The sequence below is a fragment of the Ranitomeya variabilis genome, chromosome 2 (genome assembly GCF_051348905.1).
Source record: "Ranitomeya variabilis isolate aRanVar5 chromosome 2, aRanVar5.hap1, whole genome shotgun sequence".
Classification (NCBI taxonomy): Eukaryota; Metazoa; Chordata; class Amphibia; order Anura; family Dendrobatidae; genus Ranitomeya; species Ranitomeya variabilis.
In genome coordinates this window covers 530755918-530779609 of record NC_135233.1, presented here as the reverse complement: position 1 = coordinate 530779609, position 23692 = coordinate 530755918, and the positions used below count along the sequence as shown (strand labels likewise).

At 48.5% G+C, this 23692-nt stretch overlaps 1 protein-coding gene across 1 annotated transcript in view; it reads right to left on the bottom strand.

Moving 5' to 3' along the window:
- The window catches only part of PRRG4 (proline rich and Gla domain 4), a 267339-nt gene extending 247170 nt beyond the window's left edge, over window positions 1-20169 (bottom strand). The window contains exon 1 of the mRNA XM_077288094.1: window positions 19918-20169. Coding sequence (XP_077144209.1) covers window positions 19918-19958 — 41 coding nt within the window. The 5' untranslated portion in view covers window positions 19959-20169. The remainder of the gene's footprint in view (window positions 1-19917) is intronic.
- Window positions 20170-23692: the final 3523 nt, after the last annotated feature.

The window sequence follows — 23692 nt, the reverse complement described above, 5'->3', positions numbered from 1 at the left end:
AGGTGTCTTATAGACCCCTCTCCATTACTAAGCCGTAGGCTTGATGTCACCTGACCATACAAAGGTGAAATCAACCCCACAAATATTAACCCCACTTGCCACCACTACAGGGCAAGTAGTGTGACTGCAGCTCTATCTGTTGTCAGTTCAGCCCCCAAAAAATAAATAAATAATAAAGTTCACCAAACACACCAGTGACACCACTTTACATTTGTGTAGGCCACATTAGCTCATATTAAAGTCTAGTCCACACTTTAGAAAATTAGTGTTTCTTATACCTGTTAGGAGGAGTTGTTTAGGAATAAGCACACAAAGCCGTTAGTACTTTTCTGCTTATCTTTATCAGTCAACCAAGATGAAGAAGGCAGTGAGTAAGGCACGTGGGCGTGGGCGTGGGCGCAGAGCAGGGAGGGGACGTGGGGATTATGTGCCTGCTGCGGGCACCGGTGACTCATCAGCACCCACTTTCACCAGGGAACAGTCATTAATGCGCAGCTTTGTGGCAGAGCGCCGTACACCGCTGCTGCGTGAAGAACAAATTGAAGCCGTTGTCGGATGGATGGCAGCTAATGCATCAACTTCAATTAGTGCCACATCCTCTCAGACACAGAGCACTGGAGAGCAGCCATCTGTCTCTTCACCACCTGCCAAATTGCCCAGGCAGACAGAGAGCCCAGGACAGGAGCCGTCTCTACTTCTGTTCTCTGAATCTCTTGGCTTGGAAACAGGGGGCCAGCCAAGCAGCATTGGAGAAATGGAAGAAGAGGCAGGGTGCAGTGATGCCCAACAGCTTTTTCTCTCTTCCTCTGAAGAGGCGGGTGGGCCAGTGGCTCCGTTCACCACATCGCAGGCCGCATCAGCTGATGATGACACTCAGGTGCCACTTACTGGTGCGTGCTCTGCTGCTGAGACTACCCAGGAGGAGCAGTTGGGGGCAGAGGGTAGTGTAGATGGTGAGGTCCTTGACCCATCTTGGCGTGAGGGACAGGAAGGTGGTGGGAGCAGCTCTGAGGAAGAGATTCCCCGTACGGCCCAAAGAGGGAGAGGGAGGGGGAAGACTGCGGATCCTGCAGCCTCCGCTTTGGCACCCGTTAGGAGCATGTCTCTTCCAAAAGCCAAAAAAGGCGCTCCCAGGACTTGCAGTGCCTGGTCCTTTTTTGACACAGTTGCAGATGACATTTGCTATGTCAAATGCAAGGTGTGTCATCACAAAGTCAAAAGAGGGAAAAATGTCAGCAACCTCAATACCTCCAACATGTAGAAACATGTGCGCACCAGGCACCCGGCGGAGTTAGAAAAACACACTGAAGAGCTAGGCCAACCAACAGCGGCAGCTACCACCTCTTCAGCTCGTGTTGCCTCTTCCTCCAGCTCACACGCAGCTGGTTCGGCTTCCTCCCAGGATCGCCGTGGAAGAACCTCTGGCCCTGTTGTCCAGAGACCCGCTGTAATTCCACCCGCAGCACCACTTTCCCAGTCATCCACACACTCCCAGCCCAGTCTACAGCCATCGGTAGTACAGGCATGGGAGAAAAGGCGGCCTTTCTCGTCAAACCACCCACAAGCACAGGCTCTGACTGCAGGCATTGCCAAACTTCTGTCACTGGAAATGCTGTCATTCAGGCTGGTGGAGACTGACAGCTTCCGTGACTTGATGTCATTGGCAGTCCCACAGTACAATGTGCCCAGCCGCTTTTACTTCAGCAGGCAAGCCGTCCCTGCCCTGCACAAGCATGTGGAGGGACACATAAAACACGCGCTACTGAACGCCGTCAGTAGCAAGGTCCACCTCACCACCGATGCGTGGACCAGTCAACATGGACAGGGGCAATACCTTTCCCTCACTGCCCATTGGGTTAATGTCGTTGAGCCGGGTACAGATCGTGCGAGTGGCGCAGGACGTGTCCTGCCCACTCCAAGGATTGCAGGAATCCATTCTGTACGCATTGACTCCTCCTCTTACACCAGTTCCTCAGAATCATCGCTGCAGGAGCCGTCACAGTCCACCTCCACATGGACCCGTGATGAACGTTTACCTGTTACGACCGACATGAGCACAGCCGTGGCCAAACGTCAACAGGCCGTCTTGAAATTAATTTATTTGGGGAATCGAAGCCACACAGCGCAGGAGCTCTGGAATGCCATCAAGCAGGAGAGCGATGTGTGGTTTGTGCCAGCGAATCTCCAGCCAGGCATGGTAGTGTGTGATAATGGCCGAAATCTGGTGGCAGCTCTGGGCCTCGGCAACCTCACTCACATTCCATGTCTGGCACATGTGCTCAATTTGGTTGTGCAGAGTTTTTTGAGGGACTATCCGGATCTTGATGCACTGCTGCACAAGGTCCGCCTAGAGTGTGCTCACTTGCGGCGTTCCAGCACGGCAAAAGCGCGCATTGCGGCTCTGCAGCGCCGACACCGCCTGCCGGAACATCGCATCATATGTGACCTACCTACCAGGTGGAATTCCACGTTACATATGTTGGAGCGGTTGTGTGAGCAGCAGCAAGCTGTAATGGAGTACCAGCTGCTTCAGGCGCAAAGAAGTCGCACTCAGCGCCGTACAGACTTCACAACCACAGAGTGGGCCACTATGAATGACGTCTGCCAGGTTTTGCGTCCCTTTGATTATTCCACACGGATGGCGAGTGCAGATGATGCACTAGTCAGCATGACTGTCCCCCTTATCTGCCTGCTTGAAAAATCACTGCAAGCGCTAAGGGATGATGTTGTGGAAGAGGTGGAGGATGAGGATTCAGCATTTCCATCATCTTCTGGACAGTCAGCGCCACGTGGTTCCTCACAAACGCGTAGGCAGGGGACAGTTTGTGAGGAGGATGAGGAGGAGTCAATGGAGGAGGAAGACATCCGTCCAGAGGAGGGAGTTACACAATTGTCCAGTACTCAGTGTGTACAGCGAGGGTGGGGTGATGACGAGCGGGCAGAGATCACGCCTCCAGCAGGGGACAGTTTTTCTTGGGCAGTTGGCAGTCTGCAGCACATGGTGAATTACATGCTGCAGTGCCTGAGAAACGACCGCCGCATCGCCCACATTCTCAACATGTCTGATTATTGGGTGTTCACCCTCCTCGATCCTCGCTACCGGGACAACGTAGAAAGCCTCATCACACCGTTGAACCGGGAGCGAAAAATGCGGGAGTACCAAGACACACTGGTCAATTCCATCATCTTCTCTGTCATGATCTCCATGGCCAGAGAACTAGCATAAGCCTCAATAGGAACAAGCTCTTGGAAGATGTAACTATACTGACCATGAACTAAACCTACCGCATCATCTAGAAGTAGCCAGGTAGCATGTCCTACTTTTTATCCCTATATGCCCAGCGCCGGCCGGAGAACTAAATAATGCTAGCAGAGGGAAATATAAGACCTGACTCACCTCTAGAGAAATGCCCAAAAAGGAGACAGAGGCCCCCCACATATATTGGCGGTGATATGAGATGAAACAACAAACGCAGCAGGAAAATAGTTTTAGCAAATTTGAGGTCCGCTTTCTAGATAGCAGAAGACAGAAAGCATACTTTCATGGTCAGTAGAAAACCCTAACAAAACACATCCAGAAATTACTTTAGGACTCTGGCATTAACTCATAATACCAGAGTGGCAATTCCTGATCAACAAGAGCTTTCCAGACACAGTAACGAAACTGCAGCTGTGAACTGGAACCAAAATACAAAAACAAAACATGGACGAATGTCCAACTTATCTAGTAGATGTCTGGGAGCAGGAACAAGCACAGAGAGGCTTCTGATAACATTGTTGACCGGCAAGCATCTAACAGAGAAGCCAGGTTATATAGCGACACCCAGATCTAATCAGAACAGGTGAACAGGGAAGATGATGTCACAAGTTCAATTCCACCAGTAGCCACCGGGGGAGCCCAGAATCCAAATTCACAACACTTCTCCATTCCAACTGAGAGAAGTGCTGCTAGTGCATTCCAAAGCAGCTCAGTGCGTCCAGGCAGTGGTGGAGGCTCTGCACAAAGAGGGAGCAGAAGCAGTGCCTCTGCCCAAGGCAAGACCAGTATGGCCCAACTGTGGCACAATTTTCTGTGCCCGCCACAAAAGTCTACACCATCACAGACGGCTCCAGTCAGCAGGAGGCAACGGTTCCGTCAGATGGTGACAAACTACATGTCTTGCCCTCTTGCTGTACTCCCAGACGGCTCTTCACCTTTCAAGTTTTGGGTCTCAAAGCTGGATACATGGCCAGAGCTAAGCCAGTATGCATTGGAGGTGCTGTCTTGCCCTGCGGCCAGTGTATTATCGGAACGTGTCTTTAGTGCTGCAGGTGGTGTACTAACTGACCGTCGCATGCGACTATCCTCCGATAACGTTGACCGGCTTACTTTCCTGAAAATGAACAAGGCCTGGATCTCGCAGGAATTTTCCACTCCTCTTCCTGATTAAATAATTAGGTCACTGTCTACGTTATCCAGGTCTCCTGTTGTGTTCATCTTTCTACCACCTGAACTTAAATTCCTGGGCTCCAACATCGCCAGTTGAGGCTCAGAAGTGCCGTCTGCACAGTCAAAACATACGACATACGTGTTATTGGGTTTCAGTAACGTCAGCTGATCCCCAGCTGTGTAGCCGGCAATGTGTCCTGCGACCGCCACGCTGACACAACAACTGAAATGTAAGGGAATCTGTCCCCCCCCCCCCCCAAGGCGTTTGTTACTGAAAGAGCCACCTTGTGCAGCAGTAATGCTGCACAAGGAAAAGGTAGCTATTTTTGTTTAGCTCCTTGCACACGCAGAACTTAACACTTATAAAATGTGTCCACTGATACCGTAAAACCGTCCCGGAGGTGGGACTTTCCTTCGTAATATGACGCAGCACAGCCGTCATTCCTACCCCCTTGGCGCCGTGCCCCGGCTCCTCAGCGTTGTTTGATTCCGTCCCGGAGCCTGCGCTGTTATGTTATCTCGTGGCCAGGCACACTTAGCGCTGCCCGTCTTCTGACATCATTTGGTGTCAGGATGGCTGCGCCTGTGCGGCCGCGCTGGCCGAGAGCCCGCCTCGCAGTGTCTTCTGATTTAATCCCACTGGGGGCCTGAGATCCATGGACATGCGCAGTGCATATCTGAACCTCCACCTCTCACTCATCTCCCTACGGCTTCTTCAGACTGTGCGGTGTCAGCTGGTCCCTAATAGCATGCCACGGCCGTGACACCGCACAGTCTTAAGAAGCCGTAGGGAGGGGAGTGAGAGGCGAGGATATGCACTGTGCATGGCCATGGATCCCAGGCCCGCGGTGGGATTACATTAGACAACACTGCGAGGCGGGCTCTCGGCCAGCGCGGCCGCACAGGCGCAGCCATCCTGACACCAAATGATGTCAGAAGACGGGCAGCGCTAAGTGTGCCTGGCCACGGGATAACATAACAGCGCAAGCTCCGGGACGGAATCAAACAACGCTGAGGAGCCGGGGCAAGGCGCCGGGGGGGTAAGAATGACGGCTGTGCTGCGTCATATTACGAAGGAAAGTCCCACCTCCGGGACGGTCTCACGGTTTCAGGGGACACATTTTATAAGTGTTTAGTTCTGTGTTTGCAAGGAGCATAATGAAAAGAGCCACCTTTTCCTTTTGCATCTTTTGTGCTGCACAAGCTGGCTCTTTCAGCTACAAACGCCTTGGGGGGGGTTAAAGGTTCCCTTTCGACTTTCTCCAATCAGGCTTCGGCCTACATTGTGTTCCTCTGCTTTTCCACCTGTCCCTGGGCTACAACACCGCTAGTTGCCGTCCAGAAGTGCTGTCCGCACAGTCCCTACAGTCCCTCCTCTGTTATTGGGGTTCAGTAACGTCTGCTGTTCCCCAGCTGTGTGTGTGGCAATCCCTCCTACCTCCTCCTACCTCCTCCACCTCCACCTGTCCCTGGGCTCCAACACCGCTAGTTGCCGTCCAGAAGTGCTGTCCGCACAGTCCCAACAGTCCCTCCTCTGTTATTGGGGTTCAGTAACGTCTGCTGTTCCCCAGCTGTGTGTGTGGCAATCCCTCCTACCTCCTCCTACCTCCTCCACCTTCTCCTCCTCCACCTGTCCCTGGGCTCCAACACCGCTAGTTGCCGTCCAGAAGTGCTGTCCGCACAGTCCCGCCTCTGTTATTGGGGTTCAGTAACGTCAGCTGTTCCCCAGCTGTGTGTGTGGCAATCCCTCCTATCTCCTCCACCTTCTCCTCCTCCAACTGTCCCTGGGCTCCAACACCGCTAGTTGCCGTCCAGAAGTGCTGTCCGCACAGTCCCAACAGTCCCTCCTCTGTTATTGGGGTTCAGTAACGTCTGCTGTTCCCCAGCTGTGTGTGTGGCAATCCCTCCTACCTCCTCCTACCTCCTCCACCTCCTCCTCCTCCACCTGTCCCTGGGCTCCAACACCGCTAGTTGCCGTCCAGAAGTGCTGTCCGCACAGTCCCTACAGTCCCTCCTCTGTTATTGGGGTTCAGTAACGTCAGCTGTTCCCCAGCTGTGTGTGTGGCAATCCCTCCTATCTCCTCCACCTTCTCCTCCTCCACCTGTCCCTGGGCTCCAACACCACTAGTTGCCGTCCAGAAGTGCTGTCCGCACAGTCCCAACAGTCCCTCCTCTGTTATTGGGGTTCAGTAACGTCTGCTGTTCCCCAGCTGTGTGTGTGGCAATCCCTCCTATCTCCTCCACCTTCTCCTCCTCCACCTGTCCCTGGGCTCCAACACCGCTAGTTGCCGTCCAGAAGTGCTGTCCGCACAGTCCCAACAGTCCCTCCTCTGTTATTGGGGTTCAGTAACGTCTGCTGTTCCCCAGCTGTGTGTGTGGCAATCCCTCCTACCTCCTCCACCTCCTCCTCCTCCACCTGTCCCTGGGCCCAAAAACCACTAGTTGTTTTCCAGAAGTGCTGTCCGCACAGAGCCAAACACCTCGCCAATGTGTTAGTGGGGTTCAGCACCGCCAGCTGTTCCCCTGCTGTGTATACGGCAACGTGTACTGCGACCGCCACGCAGGCACAACAAGTTAAATTTAAGGGAACCTGTCCCCCCCCCCCCCAGGCGTTTGTTACTGAAGGAGCCACCTTGTGCAGCAGTAATGATGCAAAGGGAAAAAGTGCCTCTTTTCGTGGTGCTCCTTGCACATGCTGAACCTAACACTTATGAAAAGTGTCCCCTCCTACCGTGATACCGTCCGGTTGGTGGAACTTTCCTTTGTGATGTGACGCAGCACAGCCGTCATTCTTACCCCCTTGGCGCCGTGCGCCGCCTCCTCAGCGTTGTTTGAATCAGTCCCGGAGCCTGCGCTGTTAGGTTAGCCCTTGGCCATGCACACATTTTGCGCTGCCCGTCTTCTGACATCATTTGGTGTCAGGCTGGCTGCGCCTGTGCGGCCGCGCTGGCCAAGAGCCCACCTCGCAGTGTCTTCTGATTTAATCCCACTGGGGGCCTGAGATCCATGGACATGCGCAGTGCATATCTGAACCTCCACCTCTCACTCATCTCCCTACGGCTTCTTCAGACTGTGCGGTGTCAGCTGGTCCCTAATAGCATGCCACGGCCGTGACACCGCACAGTCTGAAGAAGCTGTAGGGAGGGGAGTGAGAGGTGAGGATATGCACTGTGCATGGCCACGGATCACAGGCCCGCGGTGGGATTACATTAGACGACACTGCGAGGTGGGCTTTCGGCCAGCGCAGCCACACAGGCGCAGCCAGCCTGACACCAAATGATGTCAGAAGACGGGCAGCGCAAAATGTGTGCATGGCCAAGGGCTAACCTAACAGCGCAGGCTCCGGGACTGATTCAAACCACGCTGAGGAGGCGGCGCATGGCGCCAAGGGGGTAAGAATGACGGCTGTGCTGCGTCACATCACAAAGGAAAGTTCCACCAACCGGACGGTATCACGGTAGGAGGGGACACTTTTCATAAGTGTTAGGTTCAGCATATGCAAGGACCATAATTAAAAGAGCTAAGTTTACCTTTTCCAGCATTAGTGCTGTACACGATGGCTCTTTCAGCTACAAACGCTTGGGGGGGGGGGTTAAAGTTTCCCTTTCAACTTGCTCCAGTGCAGGCTTCGGCCTACACTCTAATCCCTCTCCTCCTCCTGCTGACCCTGGGCTCTAACACCGCCAGTTGGGGCCCAGATGTGCTGGCTGCACAGAGCCAAACACCAGCCAATGTGTCAGTGGGGTTCAGCACCGCCAGCTGTTCCCCTGCTGTGTAGCCGGCAACGTGTCCTGCAACAGCCACGCAGACACAAGAACTGAAATTGAAGGAAACCTGTCCCCCCTCCCCCAGGCGTTTTTACGTTTTACAGCCGCCTTGTACGACAGTAATGCTGCATGTGTGCAAGGTGGCTCATAAACGTATTCTCCTTGCCCATGTTGAACTGAACACGTCTAAAATGAGTCCTCTGCGACCATTAAAACGTCCCTCAGGTGTGATTTTCCTTTGTATTGACACGCAACAAGCTCCTTGGTAGCGCTGCCCGTCTTCTGGCATCATTGTTTGGCTGCCTGCGCATCTGCGGACGCCTTGCCCCACACAACGCCCCTCGGTGTCTTATTTATTTTGACTGCGAGGGTGTGATTGATGGGCATGAACGGTGCATTTCTTCGCCTGTCCCTCATCTCCTTCCGCCTTCTTCGCACTGTGCGTCTTCATGGCCGTGGCATGCGATAAGGGATCAGCTGACGCCGCATAGTCTGAAGCGGGTGTAAGAACCCAAGCGAGAGGCGAACATATGTACTGCGCCAGGCCATGAATCCCAGCCCTGCAGTGTTTTAACAATGTTAAGACACTGCGGGGCTGGGATTCATGGTCATCGCGAACTGCACCGGCCGACATTAAATGATGTCAGAGGATGGGCAGCGCTAACAGAGCAAGGCCAAGGGATAACACAAAAGCGCAGACTCCTGTGCAACAAATAACGATGCTCAGGAGGCCGCGCAAAGCACCAAGGTGGCATTTTTGCCAGCTGTACTGCGTCTCTTTACGAAGGGAACTCACGTATCAAAATCAGTTTGACTGTGTAAGGGCCTAAATGTTATACGTGTTCCTTTCAGCGTGTGCAAGGAGCAAAATTAAAAGAGCAACCTTTGACTTGTGCAGCACTACTGCTGCATAAGCTGTGGCTCTTCTACTTTGTAACCCCTGAGGGGGGGTTAAAGGTTACCTTTGAAATTGGTTCAATTAGGCTTCGGCCTACACTCTGCTCCCCCTGCAGAGCCCGGGCTCCAACACCGCCAGTTGGGGCCCGGTACTGCTAGCTGCACAGAGAAAAACACCAGCCAATGTGTCAGTGGGGTTCAGCACCGCCAGCTGTTCCCCTGCTGTGCAGCCGGCAACGTGTCCTGCAACTGCCACGCAGACACAACAGACCCAAAGCTGCCGCCACTGCAGGCTTCGGCCTAAACTCTGCTCCCTCTCCTCCTCCTGCTGACCCTGGGCTCTAACACCGCCAGTTGGGGCCCGGTACTGCTAGCTGCACAGAGAAAAACACCAGCCAATGTGTCAGTGGGGTTCAGCACCGCCAGCTGTTCCCCTGCTGTGTAGCCGGCATCGTGTCCTGCAAAAGCCACGCAGACACAAGAACTGAAATTGAAGGGAACCTGTCCCCCCTCCCCCAGGCGTTTGTATGTTTTACAGCCACCTTGTACAGCGGTAATGCTGCATGTGTGCAAGGTGGCTCATAAACGTATTCTCCTCGCACATGTGGAACTGAAAACACGTCTAAAATGTGTCCTCTGTGTGACCATTTAACCGTCCCGGAGGTGTGACTTTCCTTTGTAATGACACGCTGCAACCCCCTTGGTAGCGCTGCCCATCTTCTGGCATCATTGTTTGGCTGGCTGCGCCTCTGCGGCAGCCCTGCCCGACACAACGCCCCTCGGTGTCTTATTTATTTTGACTGCGAGGGTGTGATTGATGGGCATGAGCAGTGCATATGTTCGCCTGTCCCTCATCTCCTTCCGCCTTCCTCAGACTGTGCGGCTTCATGGCCGCGGCATGCAATAAGGGATCAGCTGACGCCGCACAGTCTGAAGCGGGTGTAAGGACCCGAGTGTGAGAGGCGAACATATGTGCTGCGCCAGGCCATGAATCCCAGCTCCGCAGTGTTTTAACAATGTTAAGACACTGCGGGGCTGGGATTCATGGTCATCGCGAACCGCACCGGCCGACAAATGATGTCAGAAGATGGGCAGCGCTAACAGCGCTAGGCCAGGGGATAACACGACAGCGCAGACTCCTGTACAGCAAATAACAACGCTCAGGAGGCTGCACCCAGCACCAAGGTGGGATTCTTGACATCTGTGCTGCGTCTCATTACGAAGGGAACTCGCGCCTCCAACCCAGTTTGACTGTGTAAAGGGCTAAATGTTATACGTGTTTCATTCAGCGTGTGCAAGGAGAAAAATTAAAAGAGCAACCTTTGACTTGTGCAGCACTACTGCTGCATAAGCTGTGGCTCTTCTACTTTGTAACCCCTGAGGGGGGGTTAAAGGTTACCTTTGAAATTGGTTCAATTAGGCTTCGGCCTACACTCTGCTCCCCCTGCAGAGCCCGGGCTCCAACACCGCCAGTTGGGGCCCGGTACTGCTAGCTGCACAGAGAAAAACACCAGCCAATGTGTCAGTGGGGTTCAGCACCGCCAGCTGTTCCCCTGCTGTGCAGCCGGCAACGTGTCCTGCAACTGCCACGCAGACACAACAGACCCAAAGCTGCCGCCACTGCAGGCTTCGGCCTACACTCTGCTCCCTCTCCTCCTCCTGCTGACCCTTTGCTCCAACACTGCTAGTTGGGGCTCTAGGAAGACAAGCTTGAATAGGTCCCCATCTTGGTTCCAGCACCGTCAGCTGGTTCCGGGCAGAGCCTTTGGCTTAGGTGCCTCCCTCTGGGTATCCGAGTTCCACCAACGTCAGGTGGTCCTTGGTAGTGCTTTCAGGCACGGGTACCTCCTGCTTAGTAACCGGGTTCCAGTAACGTCAGCTGGTCCTCGGTCGTTCCATTGGCTCTTGGACCTTCGGCTACCCATCCGGGTTCCAGTACCGTCAGCTGGTTCTCGGCAGTGTCTTTTGCTCTTGTACCTTCTGCTCCCCATCCTGGTTCCAGTACCGTCAGCTGGTTCCGGGCAGAGCCTTTGGCTTAGGTGCCTCCCTCTGGGTATCCGAGTTCCACCAACGTCAGGTGGTCCTTGGTAGTGCTTTCAGGCACGGGTACCTCCTGCTTAGTAACCGGGTTCCAGTAACGTCAGCTGGTCCTCGGTCGTTCCATTGGCTCTTGGACCTTCGGCTACCCATCCGGGTTCCAGTACCGTCAGCTGGTTCTCGGCAGTGTCTTTTGCTCTTGTACCTTCTGCTCCCCATCCTGGTTCCAGTACCGTCAGCTGGTTCCGGGCAGAGCCTTTGGCTTAGGTGCCTCCCTCTGGGTATCCGAGTTCCACCAACGTCAGGTGGTCCTTGGTAGTGCTTTCAGGCACGGGTACCTCCTGCTTAGTAACCGGGTTCCAGTAACGTCAGCTGGTCCTCGGTAGTTCCATTGGCTCTTGGACCTTCGGGTAGCCATCCGAGTTCCAGTTCCATCAGCTGTTTCTCGGCATTTTCTCAGCCTTCTTGTACCTTCTGCTACATTTCCAAGTTCAAGAGACTAAACACGATGACCCGGAAGACCACCCCTAAGATGACGACGACACCAGAGACGACAACCACCGTGATGATGACGACCCTGGAGACGATGACCCTGAAGACCACCCCGATGACGACGACCCCGGAGACGACAACCACCGTGATGACGACGACCCTGGAGACGATGACCCTGAAGACCACCCCGATGACGACGACCCCGGAGACAACGACCCTGGAGACGACGACGACCTGGAAGACCGAGAAGCAGAAGAACAAGAGGCTGCAGAACAAAGAGCAGAAGAACATTAAGCATAAGACTAAATATCAGAGCAAAAGATATTATCTAAATTATAAGCAGAAGAAGACTAAGCAGTGTATGGGGGTGAGTCCGTTCCTCCTCGTGGTGCCCCTGGATAAAGCCTGATGCTGCAGGCCAAACTGAATGCGGACAAATGTAACTGTTTTGTGACAGGCAGAACGGAAGGTGTAATCTTCAAACTTTTATAGATAACAACTACGGGAATGCCTGTCACAAATAAGAATATGATGAAGAAGTAGAATATGATGAAGATAATAGTAAAATAAAAAGAATATGAACAATGTAACCAAAAAAATAATAGGTAGAAGATGAAGAAGAAGATGAATAAGGTGAAGAAGTTGATGTCAAAGAAGCTGATGATGAGGATAATGAAGAAGAAAGTGTGGGAGAAGTAAAAAAGAAGGTGAAGGGCGTGGAAGTAGTGAAACATCAATATCTGACAAAATAAAAAAAAAATTAACATAGTCAAAATCTTTCTAACGCCAAACGTCATAAAAAAACAAAACAAAATCCTGCTATTCTATTAGATTGGGCTAAACCTCTGTGCCTTTAATGTCTCCGCCACGTCCCCCAATACATCCTACATTATTCTTAGTTGTTTTCCTTCATGTAGAATTAACCTACAAGGAAAGAAAGGGTTTATTTTAATTCCGATATTTTTGTCCCATTGACTTGCATTGGGATCGGGTATCGGTATCGGATTAGATCCGATACTTTGACGGTATCGGCCGATACTTTCCATTACCGATACTTTCCGATATCGGAAGGTATCGCTCAACACTAGCCCCAACACATCCGACTATCAACCACATTTGGATCCTTCAGACGGAACCTAAAAACCCACCTCTTCAGGAAAGCCTACAGCTTGCACTGACCCCGCTGCCTCCTCACTACTACTGAAGCTACCACCTCACCAACACCGGAGCTCCTGCAACCCTCAACCTTTTGTCTCCATCCCCACCATCCTGTAGAATGTAAGCCCGCAAGGGCAGGGTCGTCACCCATCTGTATCAGTCTGTAATTGTTAGTTTGCTTACTGTAAGTGATATCTGTAATTTGTAAGTAACCCTTTCTTATGTACAGCACCATGGAATCAATGGTGCTATATAAATACATAATAATACTTCTGAGTCTCTCTCGCAGCCTCATCTAGGGCATGTGCTACTTGCAATTCAAAATAAAAGAATTTAAAAAATACAAAACCATCACTATTAAGATGTCCCTTAGAACTATTGATTAGATTTGCATTATGATACCTTGTGCCCACCTTAATCTTGAGAGTGTAGTCCACAGCCATGTTTAATCACAACTGTTATAAAGGGATAACTCTTATGTATAATAATAGGTTGCTTGGAAAAAGATCATAAAAAATATTCAACTTCACATTATACTTCATAATTGAAATACAACCTGACAACCATAGGAACATTTGGTTGGAATCTCAGATTAAAATTCGTTAGATGTTTTGACAGAAAAGTAGCTATTAGTAATAATCTGGGTTAAAATGAGAGCCATTCTTTTTTTTCCTGACTTCACACAAATACAATTTGGTGATGTTAGCTCTATAGGGAGAGAGCTTGTACAGAGGAGGTGGTAGTGACCAAGGGGGTATATAGTGCAGAAGTGTTGTCCTAGGGAAAAGTTATGAGGTGAAGAAAAAAATGACTGCTGCATTAACTGGGCGCTGCCAGTGGATATAGGTGACCAAAGGAGGAGAGAAGGAAAGGTTTTTAGAGAAACTTCTCATTTTGGAGTTGGTTCACTCTGAAACGCATATTTTCAATAAAACTTGCTTTTCTTTTAAAGCAATCTCTGGACTCCTATATCCACTGACCAGGTTAATGCCGCAGTCATTTTTTACTTCACCTGGCATATCTTTTCAGTTCCAGCACTTCGGAGCCTCAGAACTGAATATCGGTTGGAGCAGCAGCCGATTACTGTGGATCCGCCCTTCTTACTCTTCACAGTGTTGTGCCTGCCAGCCGAATCAGGTGAGTAGTACACAAGCATTCACAAAAATGTAGCTACACTGATGAGCAAAAGGGTAACATGTTTCCATGTACTCCTTATCTCACATCCACTACTGTTTCCATCCATGTTTCCATATGAGACTACCATCACTTTATGAACAATCATCTTGGCTATCCCATGCATAAATTTGACTTGCAACTATTTAGCATATGATTAGATATACAAATTCTTGTCACGTCACTGCATTGTTACGGTTTTGCTCCTAAAAAATCTAAAATTTTAATTTTTGTTAATCCATCTTTGGCTTTCAACACTGCCTGAATCCTCCTGGGCATGCTGTCGATCAGATTCAAGCATGTCTCTACGAAATCTGATCCCAGGTCTCTTCTACATGTTCCCAAAGTTGGTGCATACTGGTCGACTCACTGGGGTATGTATACAGCTTTTTCTTCAACTCTACCCACAATTGTTTGATTGGGTTGAGGTATGGTGAAACAGCACCTTCATTGTCATTGAACCATTTTGTTGCCAATCTCGATGTATGCTTCGAGTCGATGTCGTGCGGAGTTGTCCTTTTCATACCTATAGTACAATGTAGCTCATCTTCTAGGATATTCACATGTCACTCAGCATTGAGACCACCATTGATCCTGATCAACTATCAACGCCTTTGGATGTGAAACAACCCCATACCATCTGCCTTTCTCTTCCGAACTTGATAGTTGCTTCAATTTCTCGGTGTGTTAGTCCCTTTTTCCCTTGTTTATTCCAGACCCATTTGCAATCATCAGTGGGCAGCATGGTGTGGTTCAGCAGTTAGCACTGCAGCCTTGCAGAGCTGGGGTCCTGGGTTCAAAGCCCACCGACAGCATCTGCAAGGAGTTGGTATGTTCTTCCCATGTTTGTGTGGGTTTCCTCTGGGTTCTCCAGTTTCCTCCCACACTCCAAAGACATACTGATAGGGAACCTAGATTCTGAGCCCTATTGAGGACAGTGTAGATAATGCATGTAAAGCGCTGTGGAATTAATGGCACTATATAAGTGAGTATAATAAATAAAATAAAAAAATCAGGGCCTAGTCTATGACGTTCATCTCATCACTCCAAATCACCGATTTCCAATCTTCTACTGTCCATTTTTTGTATGTTTTTGCAGGTCGCACTCTGCTGTGATCTGACTATTGCAAAGCACAGAAGCCATCCTCACTGCCGTATTTGTCGCCCGAGAATTGATAGACCTTGTGATGAGCCAACTTTTTGATATTTTGCCTGGGCGTCCACCTCTTGGCTTTTGAATGGGTGAATGGACATGATTTCATGTTCTTTCAACTATCATGGCATTCACAAGATACAGTTTGTCAATTTTCTTGGCCGAGAGACCACTGAGCTGGATTTTGCTGTTTTTCTTTTCTTGGGAAATCTTCTTCATGACGGCTCCTTGATTCAAACCAGTGACCTTTTGCTTGGAAACCAACCTAATAACACACTGAGCTATTAGGTAATGTGAGAACGAGTTGTAATTTGTCTTAGGCCTGTTTCATATGTCCTGATAGTTCTGGTACCAGAAAAAAATAGTACCATAGATGACAGTGTCCGTGTGTAATACTTGCGGCACACATGTGGTAACCATGTGCTGCTCGTGTGCCGCATCAGTACCACACACACGGGCGCCAGGGAAGTAAGTGCTGTCGCCTTGGTGCCAGGTGCTGAAGGCGGCCCTCATCATTCTCCCCTGCTCTGCCGGCGATCAGGAGAAAATGATGACAGTTATATTCAAGTGATAACAATGACAGCAGGTGGCGGCTCCATCAGCCTACACCTGAGAATTTCTCACTATAATCAGCTGTGAACTCACTAAGCTTGAACTGCGGTGACCTCATTACTGACTTTTTCCCACGGTGCTGAAGTCACCGCAGTTCAGCCTTACTGGGAATGCAGCCTCACTGAACGGCAGTAACCTCGATGATGTCACCGCTGGTCAATAATGCTGCGCTGATAGCAGCTCATTTACAAGTGGTTCTCAGCCTGGATGGCCGCATCTTGGCACAGTCCAGGTTGAAAACTATTAATCCCCAGACATGGATGACGGCGTGGGACATAACGACGGAGAGGTGAGAAATATTGTTGTTTTATTTTATTTTAGTTTTATTACAGGGGATGAGGGATTTAGTGGAATTAGGCGTTAGGTGAGTATAACTGTGTTTGTTATTTTTAAATAAATATGGAAAACTGTGTTTTGTTTTATTTCTAATAAAATACTTTATTCTGGCTGTGTCCTTATTTATGTAGACCAGAAAAGACCAAAAAATACTCCTAAAATATAACTTTTAATTAAACAAGGTAAAATTACCTTGTGGTCTTTTCTGTTCTGTTCTACATGTTAATCTATACTCCGTAATTTATAGATTAAGGTTGATAATAACTGTGTCTTTATTCACCATACAACTATAGGATTAGTAATGGATAGGTGTCTTATAGACGTCTCTCCATTACTAACCCGTGGGCTTGATGTCATATGACAAAACAAAGGTGGCATCAACCCCACAAATATGAACCCTACTTGCAACCACTACAGGGCAAGTGGGAAGAGATGGGCAAAGTGCCAAAAATCAATTAGTAAGGTAAGGGGGAGATGGATTTAGTCAGCTCACCAGTCTTCATTAGGCCATGTGCACACGTTCAGTATTTTTTGCGTTTTTGTGTTTTATTCGCTATAAAAACGTGATAAAAACGCGAAAAAAACGCTAACATATGCCTCCCATTATTTTCAGTGTATTCCGCATTTCTTGTGCAAATGTTGCATTTTTTTCCGTGAAAAAAATCGCATAGCGGGAAAAAAAAGCAACATGTTCATTAAATTTGCGGAATTGCGGGGATTCCGCACACCTAGGAATACATTGATCTGCTTACTTTCCGCATGTGGCTATGCCCACCATGCGGGAAGTAAGCAGATCATGTGCGGTTGGTACCCAGGGTGGAGGAGAGGAGACTCTCCTCCACGGACTGGGCACCATATAATTGGTAAAAAAAAAAGAATTAAAATAAAAAAGTCATATACTCACCTTCGATGGCCCCCGGAGTCTTCCCGCCTCTCAGCGGTGCATGCTGCGGCTTCCGTTCCTATAGATGGTGTGTGTGAATGACCTGCGATGACGTCGCGGTCACATGCCTGCGATGACGTCGCGGTCACGTGACCGCGACGTCATCGAAGGTCCTACACACACACACCATCTATAGGAACGGAAGCCGCTGAGGAAATCGGCTGTCTGCAGGTGAGTATAACCATTTTTTTAATTATTTTTAAACATTCTATCTTTTACTATTGATGCTGCATAGGGTGCATCTATAGTAAAAAGTTGGTCACACTTGTCAAACACTATGTTTGACAAGTGTGACCAACCTGTCAATCAGTTTTCCAAGCGATGCTACAGATCGCTTGGAAAACTTTAGCATTCTGCAAGCTAATTACGCTTGCAAAATGCTAAAAAAACCAGCGAAAAAAATGGGGATAAAACGCAAAAAAAAAAAATGCGGATTTCTTGCAGAAAATTTCCGGTTTTCTTCAGGAAATTTCTGCAAGAAATCCTGACGTGTGCACATACCCTTAGGTTCCAAGGGCAATCCACTCACGGAGCCGCCCTGATCAAAGGCGTAGTCAAATTACAAGCAGGAAAAAAAAAAATGTCTCCAGCGCAGATATTCATATAATTAAAATTTCACTTATATTTAGAACTTTCTTAAAAACATATTCTTAGGTTTGTACAACCAGTGGGGTCCCTGGTAATCTATCAACGCGTTTCGACCAGTTGGGTCTTACTCATGGTATTTTTAAGAAAGTTCTAAATAAAAGTGAAATTTTAATTATATGAATATCTGTGCTGGAGACAACCTTTTTTTTCTGCTTGCAAAAAGCACCAAAAATGGCACATCTAATAGGTGTGCATTTTCAGGGCGGCTGCGGGCTAATATTTTTAGGTTGGGGGTCCATATCCATGGCCCTTTGCCAGCCTGAGAACACCAGCCGCCAACTGTATGCTTTAGCAAAGCTGGTTGTCAAAAATGGGGGGGACCCCACACGGCTTTTTAAATGATTTATTTAAATAATTTAAAAAAAAACAGTGTAGGGACCCCTCTATTCTTGATAACCAGCCTTGCTAATGCTGGCAGCTGAGGGTTTCAGCCCCCAGCTGTGAGTTTTGCCTGTGCTGACGGTAAAAAACAGACATGTCAGCGTATTTTGCCCACGGATACAGGGTCCATGGAAACACACTGATATGTGCACGGATCCATTCACGTGAATGGGTCTACCCATGTCAGTGTCTCCAGTACGTGTGAAAACGGTCACTACACGTACAGGAGACACTGGCGTGTGAAAGAGCCCTTATACAGAATGAAAAATATTTCCCCCTCACCAGGAGCAAAACAGTAACAGTGCAGTGACATGACAATAATCTGCATAACTAATCATATGCTGTTACATACTTAGGCAGTTAACTGGTTCATGCAGCTTTACATGAACACCCGAGCCTTACATTATGGCTGGTCCAAATAACTAAAGCAATTGTTACCATCCACCTCTCGTGTCTCCCCATTTCCCTCATAGTTTGTAAGCTTGCGAGCAGAGCCCTCATTCCTCCTGGTATCTATTTTGAACTGTGATTTCTGTTATGCTGTAATGTCTATTGTCTGTACAAGTCCCCTCTATAATTTGTAAAGCGCTGCGGAATATGTAGGCGCTATATAAATAAAAATTATTATTATTATTATTATTATTATATGCTAAATAGTTGCAAGTCAAATTTATGTATGAGACAGCCAAAAGGATTGTCTATAAAATGATGATAGTCTCACGATCAAAGCAGTAGTGGACGGTGAGATATGGAGCCTGGAAGTCAAAACATTGTTACCCTTTTGCTCATCAGTGTATACTGATCCACACATGGAGTAGTTTTCTATACCTTATATTACGTCCTAGGGGAAAGGTAAGGGTATACAATCTTGTGGTTGAGTAACACCTTTGTTTAGTCCACCATAATAATTGCAGGTATTCTCCAGAGTCCAGAAGACCCTACAATGAATTGTGATGTATCAAGCCAAGTAAATCTCTTTGTCTACTACAGTTATGAAACATCTTTCCTTCGTAATAACTCTTTGGTAGTTCGTGCTATAACCAGATGTACTGCAACAGGGTCAAAAAGCCTTTCTGTTCTAGTAATCCTACTATTTAAGTCATTGACATGCTGGCAGGACATGGTCATCCTGCAGATACTACAATACCTTCATTATTATTATTATCTATACACTAGATTCGTTGATAGGGCATTGATCCAGGGAACTAGTCTGATTGCCGTATGTGGGGTCGGGAAGGAATTTTTTTCCCCATGGTGGAGCTTACTCTTACCACATGGGGTTTTTTTGCCTTCCCCTGGATCAACATGTTAGGGCATGTTAGGTTAGGCTATGGGTTGAACTAGATGGACTTAAAGTCTTCCTTCAACCTTAATAACTATGATACTATGATTATTAGTTAAAAATTATATGTGCAAGCAATAATAGAAAAAGATACCTCTGACTGCAGCAGACATAGGGAGCGGCTAAATGCATAAATTAAAGTTACTCATTATGTGTACATATGTCATAGGTATTAATATCCTGCACATGCACTAGATGCTACCCACCAGCCACAGAGTGTGTTGCTGCCAGTCTCAGTATGAGCCTCCTATCCAGGGAGTGTTATATAGAAAACATCATATGTAGGCAGATGTTTTCATAAGCTGCAGTATATGGTATATAGAGTGAGGGTGTCCATTTTACATTTTCGTAGCCGACCTAATATATTGCTTGCAAAGAACCCCTTGCTGAACTTTTTTAACGCTTACCCCCACTTCCCACATAAGCTAAACAGGATGGAAGAAAACACACTTTTTATTTTGGTCAAATTTCTATAAAAAATAACATCCCCAAAACTCAGATAACAATTACAGTAGCGGCTCAGAAGACGTATAAATGTCACTGACTTACCTCAGTATAGGAGCCTTATTTCCATGGATGAACAGATTCATCAGTACCTTGAATCCGGTGGTTTTAGGAGGAGTGAACACACTTCTTATCTCTAACCTCACCACTTCTGAACAGACCAAAACCCAAAGTTCAAGCAATAAAAACACGATGATTTCAAAGCATGTACACTTCTTTCTGCAATGTTCTCAGCACAAGCCCATGGGAATCTGTATCACCATATAGCCAGGGGTAGACAAAGTCCCATCTAGTCTTACACCAGGAAGTCATAAGGCTGGTAATGGTAACGCCTCCCTCCTTCATGTACCTGTCTTGTCTTGTGGGACTCCTGTGTCATTCCACAAGTATCCAGCTAATATGATTAGGACTGGCACTTCTGGTTTCCTATTATTCCTACTTATGACTCTATTGGGAGTAATCACCTAACAATGTAATAATGAAAAAATAGTAATATCATAAGAGAAAAGCAAATAATGAAGGTAAATACCAACACGAGAATAGAAATCAGCAGCTGCATCGGGCACTGGGTATATTATTTAATGAATGTATTTAAACCAGTTTTCTAGCCTTCTGAATAGCAAAGCTGTACTTTTCCCTTCAGAATAACCCCTATAAATTTGTCCTACTATGGATGCTGTAGTGCAATATCAGACTGCTCAATTAGCCATACTGGAAACCTGCTGCAGAGAGCACATGCTGGTGTGTAGTACTCTGTATGATCAGATGAGCAGCTCACAGCCCCTGGATCTGAGAAGAGCTGCGCAGGGTGCACACATCTTATTTCACTCCTGGCTAGTGGTTAAGCCCTTTAAATAGGTAGGCATTGTAATCAGGACTCAAGAAAATGTCTGCTATGTGTTTATAGGAGAATTATAGCTTGTTGCACCAGGCCATTTGCTAGGTTTCAGTCATCTCGAGGCACCAGCGACTAACACATTCAAATAATAGATATGTGTCCAATCTGCCAATGCCCCATTGGTGTCCCAGGTATCCTCAGAGTCTATGAACACCACTCAACAATCCTACATATTAGTTCTCATCCAACCTTCCAAGACATGATAAAATCTAGAAAATCATTGATTACAATTGGAGCGCCCCCAGACGCAGGGCCGCGGGGCACTCAGTACCGGGCTTCTCTGTCTCAGTTCCGGGGTTGTCACGGTGGCTAGACCCGGTCCGTGACCCTGCTAAGGGGCGTCCAATGAAAGTTGTAAGTGGTGGTGCGTGGTGCAGGTCGCGATGACTAACGAGGACACAGGGTTGCAGTCTCTTTACCTCTTTACTGAAGGCTTCAAGGTCCTCAATCCAGAGTACAGTTAACAGGGTTGTCCGAGACCGGCCGGTCCGATGGCACCTCCAGAGTTCCCTTTGCAGGTGGAAATCTGTGCCTACCTTCTAGCGCCTGTGTGTTGTAGTAATTCCCTGCTGAGCACCACGGGATAGTCCTCACAACTGTTGTGTCTGTTTCTGATGTTCTTTCCCACAACTTATGTCTATTCTGATGTTCTTCTCCGTCCCCAGATAATATGGATAGGACGCACCCGCATGACGGGTAGGCCTGAAGTTCTTCTGGGACCCTAGTGACGCCCCTCTCCCACAGTTGCCCCCTATGTCTGCTTAGGTGATTTAGGTGAGACAGCCAACCTATAATTAACTGTCCTGCCATTGGTTTGAAGTAATGCTTGGAGCTCAATACTTCCTCGGCGTTCTGGCCACCAGCTACGCACCTCAGTAGGATGTTGCCTCGATCTTACAGCACGACTCCTACTGGTGTTATCTCCTTTTTGCTTTGATCTCGTTTCTCACTCTCCACAATAAACCTCGCTTCTTGTCCTTTCTTGAGATACTGCCGCGATGTAGTGCAGGCGTGGTTCCTTAACGTTCTTTCCTGTTCGCTAGGCCTCTGTCAGGATTCCACCCCTGACAGGGACCCCCCTGAATCTTCCCCTGCAACACCCTCTGCCACAGGATGTTGCCTGGTTCCAACCCAGTCAGCTTCTGTTCTAACTTTCTATCTAACCTCCAGTTTTACCAGATTGTGAGGAGTGGCGTAAGGGTATGTCTCCACGGTACGGATGGGCGGCGGTATCGCCGCAGCGGCGAAGCCGCTCGGCGCTAAGCCCCGCCCCCTTTCTGGGACGCGATGATGCCGGATGTGTTAACTCTTCATATCCGGGATGATCGCTCTCTCCCATAGGGCCCTGTGATATGCCTTGCGGGGACGCTGCGTCCCCGCAAGGTGTACGGGCATGCTGCGATCTGAAAAGACGCGCAGCATGTCCGTAGTCGCAGGGCCGCCGCGTGCGGGTTTCCACGCATAGTGGAGACAGGATTTCATCAAATCCCCTCCACTATGCTGGAACATCTGGACGCTGCTTGTTTGACGATGCAGCGCTGCGCAGCGTCAAACAAGCAGCGTTTCCTGAACGTGGAAACATACCCTTATACATAGCGCCCTTTGCTCCCCCTGGAGGCCAGACTATGAAGTGTATTGGTGTCTGTGATACCTGGTCAGATGAACTCCTTCAGTGCCATCAGACGTGCCATCACTCCCCTTAGCGGCGGAGCATCAGTACTGCAACGACCAGGACTCTGGGGCGCTGCACAATATATACGAGTCATCCATATACATTGTTATTTATTTTTTACTTCCTGAGCCAGGAGGTTTACTACACAAGTATTTTTGAATTAATGATATATTAGTCCATAAATATAATAAGAAGGTAGAAATATGTACACACACAGTGTACACCCACCCACGCTACGTCCTACGTTGCATTTAAGTAATATCACTACTAATGTGAAATTTACCTGCTTGATAGAGTGAGATGAGCGGTTTTGATAGTGGCACAGGTCAAATCAAAGATAGTATAAATGTATTTACTATAAAAGAAAAGTAAGGGTATTTAGTTAGTTATATGTAAAAATGGTCTGTCTGAGTGCATGAATATATACACACATTGATGGCGTTGTTCTATAATCAAGAGCTGGATCGCTCGTACTCAAGGTGTCTGTAATGTAGACTAATGCACTCAGGATATCGATCTGAAAGAAAAAAAAAAACATATATATTCCTTAATTAGTGTCACAGTCTCTCACAATTACAGAGTAAATGGTTCCTGAATACTTGTTCCTAATATGCGCTGGTACAAAGTCCTCAGATCATGCGCTGCTTGATAACTATATGCTGCAGCCACATAGGTTGATGTGGAATGCAGGAGTCCCTGAGACGACAGTCAGCAAAACGATAATGTACATAGCAAAGCTACTTAGCTGGCGGGTTCCTGTTTTTTTCTTTACGGTCGCTGTATGCACGGGGTCTTCCGGAGTCTTCAGCACGCGCTGTCCCGGCCGGTGACAGGCATGCTCGTAGCTAGAAGTCTTCACTGAGAATTGAGAAGGACCTTCATGAGGACCTTCAGTATCCGGGTCACGTGATCATCAGTCACGTGATGCTTCTCTGGGAATGTGATCCATGACTTTGCCAGCTAGTGGTATGGATAATTTACTGCTCTGATCCAATTTTGTAATCAGTGGGGACCAGTAAATTGAGCACAGGGAACAGACGAACACACACCAGGGAGCACAAGCTTAGCACAAGCTTTTAACTGGCCAGAGAAGCATCACGTGACTGACGATCACGTGACCCGGATACTGAAGGTCCTCCTGAAGGTCCTTCTCAATTCTCAGTGAAGACTTCTAGCTACGCGCACGCCTGTCACCGGCCAGGACAGCGCGTGCTGAAGACTCCGGAAGACCCCATGCATACAGCCACCGT